The 2970-nt window shown below is 34.3% G+C and overlaps 1 protein-coding gene across 1 annotated transcript; it reads right to left on the bottom strand.

The window, feature by feature from the left end:
• Positions 1-1671: 1671 nt before the first annotated feature.
• Positions 1672-2587, bottom strand: LOC131875658 (calcium-binding protein KIC-like). The gene has a single exon (XM_059220263.1). The coding sequence runs from the start codon at positions 2236-2238 to the stop codon at positions 1885-1887; it is 354 nt and encodes a 117-aa protein (XP_059076246.1). The 5' UTR covers positions 2239-2587; the 3' UTR covers positions 1672-1884.
• Positions 2588-2970: the final 383 nt, after the last annotated feature.

The raw sequence follows: 2970 nt of genomic DNA, 5'->3' as shown, positions 1-2970 counted from the left end.
AAATAATATGCAATCACTCGAAAACAACTCTAATTTAAAATTTTAAAATAATTAAAAAAGCATGTTTTAAATTTGATTTTTTTTTTAATGGAGGATTATTCGTCTTCATCGAAGAGCCAAGGATTGAGGAGTATCAATTCTAGCAAATTCACTTGGGGCATGATCTGAACCTCATCCTTGTGTTGTCGAGGCCTTGCATTCAATAAGACTTGATACATGGTGGGCTTATTAAAAACCTTTCAACTTCACTTGTAGACCTAGGACTAAGTCCTTTCAACTTCACCTGTAAACCTAGGACTCATTGACTATATATATATGCCTAGGAATAAGATACAAAATCATGTTGATATTAACCAACTCTACTACCTTTCCTATCCAATAAAGGCTTGAGAGGATGAAAATTAATTCCATAGTTTTGTTTTTTTTCAAAATATGAGACCATTTATTTAACAACAAAACTTGATGAACAAAAAGAATAGTAGCCCACACACATTATTGAGATTAATATAATATTGGCAAGTAGGGAAAGATTTCTAGTAATAAGGTGTTAATAGGTTTGTTTTATGTGTCAAAATGGTTTATAGCAACCAAATTTTATTATAGACATTAAACTAAAATCAAGTGGCTTCAACTCTTATTAAAAAAATTGTTATTATGTTCTCCAATATAGTTGACTACGAAGATGATTTTGGAGTGAAAGTATGGTAATATGGTTTACATTTAAAAAAATAGTTTGGCAACCCACAAACTATGAAAATAGATAAACAACTTTTTAAAATTTTAAAAAATACTCATGTATTGTATCGTGATGTTCTTCAACACTCTATTTATAAACATAAATTTTTCCATTAAATATATGCTTAAATATGTCAATTGTTATTTTTATCTATGAACTTAAAATATATTGAAATTCTCTATTATCACCTCGTAATATAGCTTAAAAGATCCTAAGTTTTAACCCTTTCCTATCTTTCATTGAGCAATTGTAGTCTTGAAACCCTTTTACAATATTGTATAGTTTCCATCCTTCATCAAATTCCATTCCCCTAAGATGATTTGCACTAGGGGTGAGATGTATTAGGAGAGATTGATGTTTTCTTTAATTTTGAACAAACATCATGGTTGTTGTAGTTTTCTATACCGTGATTTTATGATTTATTTAGTTGAATTTTTTTACCATAAACAACTGATATATTGACCACAATATACCATCTCTTCATATTGGATAAACTTCAATCTTCTTTCCCAAATATCAATGTGTGTAGTCATGGAGTCAAACTCACTAACCCATATTTCATGAGTAGTGGTTCACAAGAACCCATCTAATGAATGGAACACTTAACACTCATTGCATCTAGGTGATTATTACATAGGTGAAGCATTGCCCATCATAAACAACTACATATGAAAACTTTATGTTGAACAAATTGATCAACTCCCTCTCTCAAATAACAACTTAAGATTTTCAATTATCAAAATAGAACTCCTATTTTCAAAAAATATTCATTTAAAATCTATAACTGCATTTTCTTAATTCCATAATATTGCCCTCAAAACAAAAAGAGCAACCCCAACCCATGCTTTGGGTATTTAGTGTAATGGAATCCTAATGCATCAGTTGCCATACACATCTCATTAGAAAAAAAGGGATGAAAGGCAGGCAAAGAGCTGTTAAAAAAATGATGCAAATAAATATTTTTTTATAAATTTTAAGCTTTACAGTCATTCAACGTTTCTTCCAATTCATGGAGTAGGGCTTCCTGTAGCCAATTTTGATGCAGCTTTGATGCAGAAATTGCCATTCACATACCAGTAAAAAGGGGATGAGAGGCAGACAAAGATCTGTGAAAAAAGAAAATATGCAAATAATATTTTTTCTGAATTTTAAGCTTTACAATCCTTCAACGTTTCTTCCAATTCATGGAGCAGGGATTCCTGTAGCCAATTTTCAGCCTCCGCCATGAAAGAAGGGCTGAGTCGAACCATCAGAACGCAAAATTCGTGCTCATTCAGAGCTCCGTCGCCATCTAAATCCGCTTCCTGCACCATCGCTTCTATTTCTGAATCTGTAGAAGAGTCCACACCTAAAATAGCCGAATTTTTCCTCAGACTTTCGACGGTGATCAAACCTTGTTGTGGATCTGCCAGTAGACGAAACCCTTTACACAGTTCCTCCATAAAATCGGGTTCCCCCAATTTGTCCGCCATAATTGGAAGGAAATCCTGAAATTCCTCCATTGTATTTCACCTTATAATTCTCTTGAATTCTGAGAGAGAAGTAGAGCATGGATTGCAGGGAGATGGAGGAGGTATTATAGATTTCATCACCGACGCCTTGAGAATCGTGGAGCGCGAATTAAATGCAGAAATGGATAGGAAACTGCGCGTCGCCATCTAGCCGTTCAAGACAAGCTGGACATAGCTGGTAGTTTTTGAAGGATTCTTCACGAAAGTAGTAATTGTTTTGAAATTTCGAAGTTGCAGATGCCTTTCGTTGCCCTTGTTCCCAGGCTTTGGAAATTTCCTCGAAAAATCTTCGTGAATTGACGGAGTTTTAAAGGCCGACAGACAGCCGTTACCGAGTCGAAATATTCGTCAGTGCTCGGCATATTCGCCTGCATGTCGTTAAATTGTCATATATTGACCGTATAAGATGCTCTCACTCATCGGGAATTTCATTAACACGAGTACTCCAAGATATTGTGACTTGTCCTGAAAAAGCCGTAAGAATAACGTGGCCAAACATCGTACACGTGGCAATAGCTTTTCCGTGCCATTCACGTGTTGCAGAGTGGCAGCTCTGACAAACATTATTTGTTATTTTATTTTCCTAGGTTCCTTAGCTATGGTATTGACAAAAAGTAAAATTAGATCATGGAGGAAGTAAATGATAAATGGACGAACACATAGGACATTATTAAGTAAGATTGGACATTAACGAAGAGATAAAAATTTGTGTGTTTGAAAAAT

The sequence above is a fragment of the Cryptomeria japonica genome, chromosome 5 (assembly GCF_030272615.1).
Source record: "Cryptomeria japonica chromosome 5, Sugi_1.0, whole genome shotgun sequence".
NCBI classification, from domain to species: domain Eukaryota; kingdom Viridiplantae; phylum Streptophyta; class Pinopsida; order Cupressales; family Cupressaceae; genus Cryptomeria; species Cryptomeria japonica.
Note: the sequence above shows the minus strand (reverse complement) of the source record. Positions and strands in the feature narration are given on the sequence as shown.

What these genes read in the sequence shown, in the direction of transcription:
- LOC131875658 (XM_059220263.1), bottom strand. Translation starts at nt 2,238, where the DNA reads ATGGAGGAATTTCAGGATTTCCTTCCAATTATGGCGGACAAATTGGGG.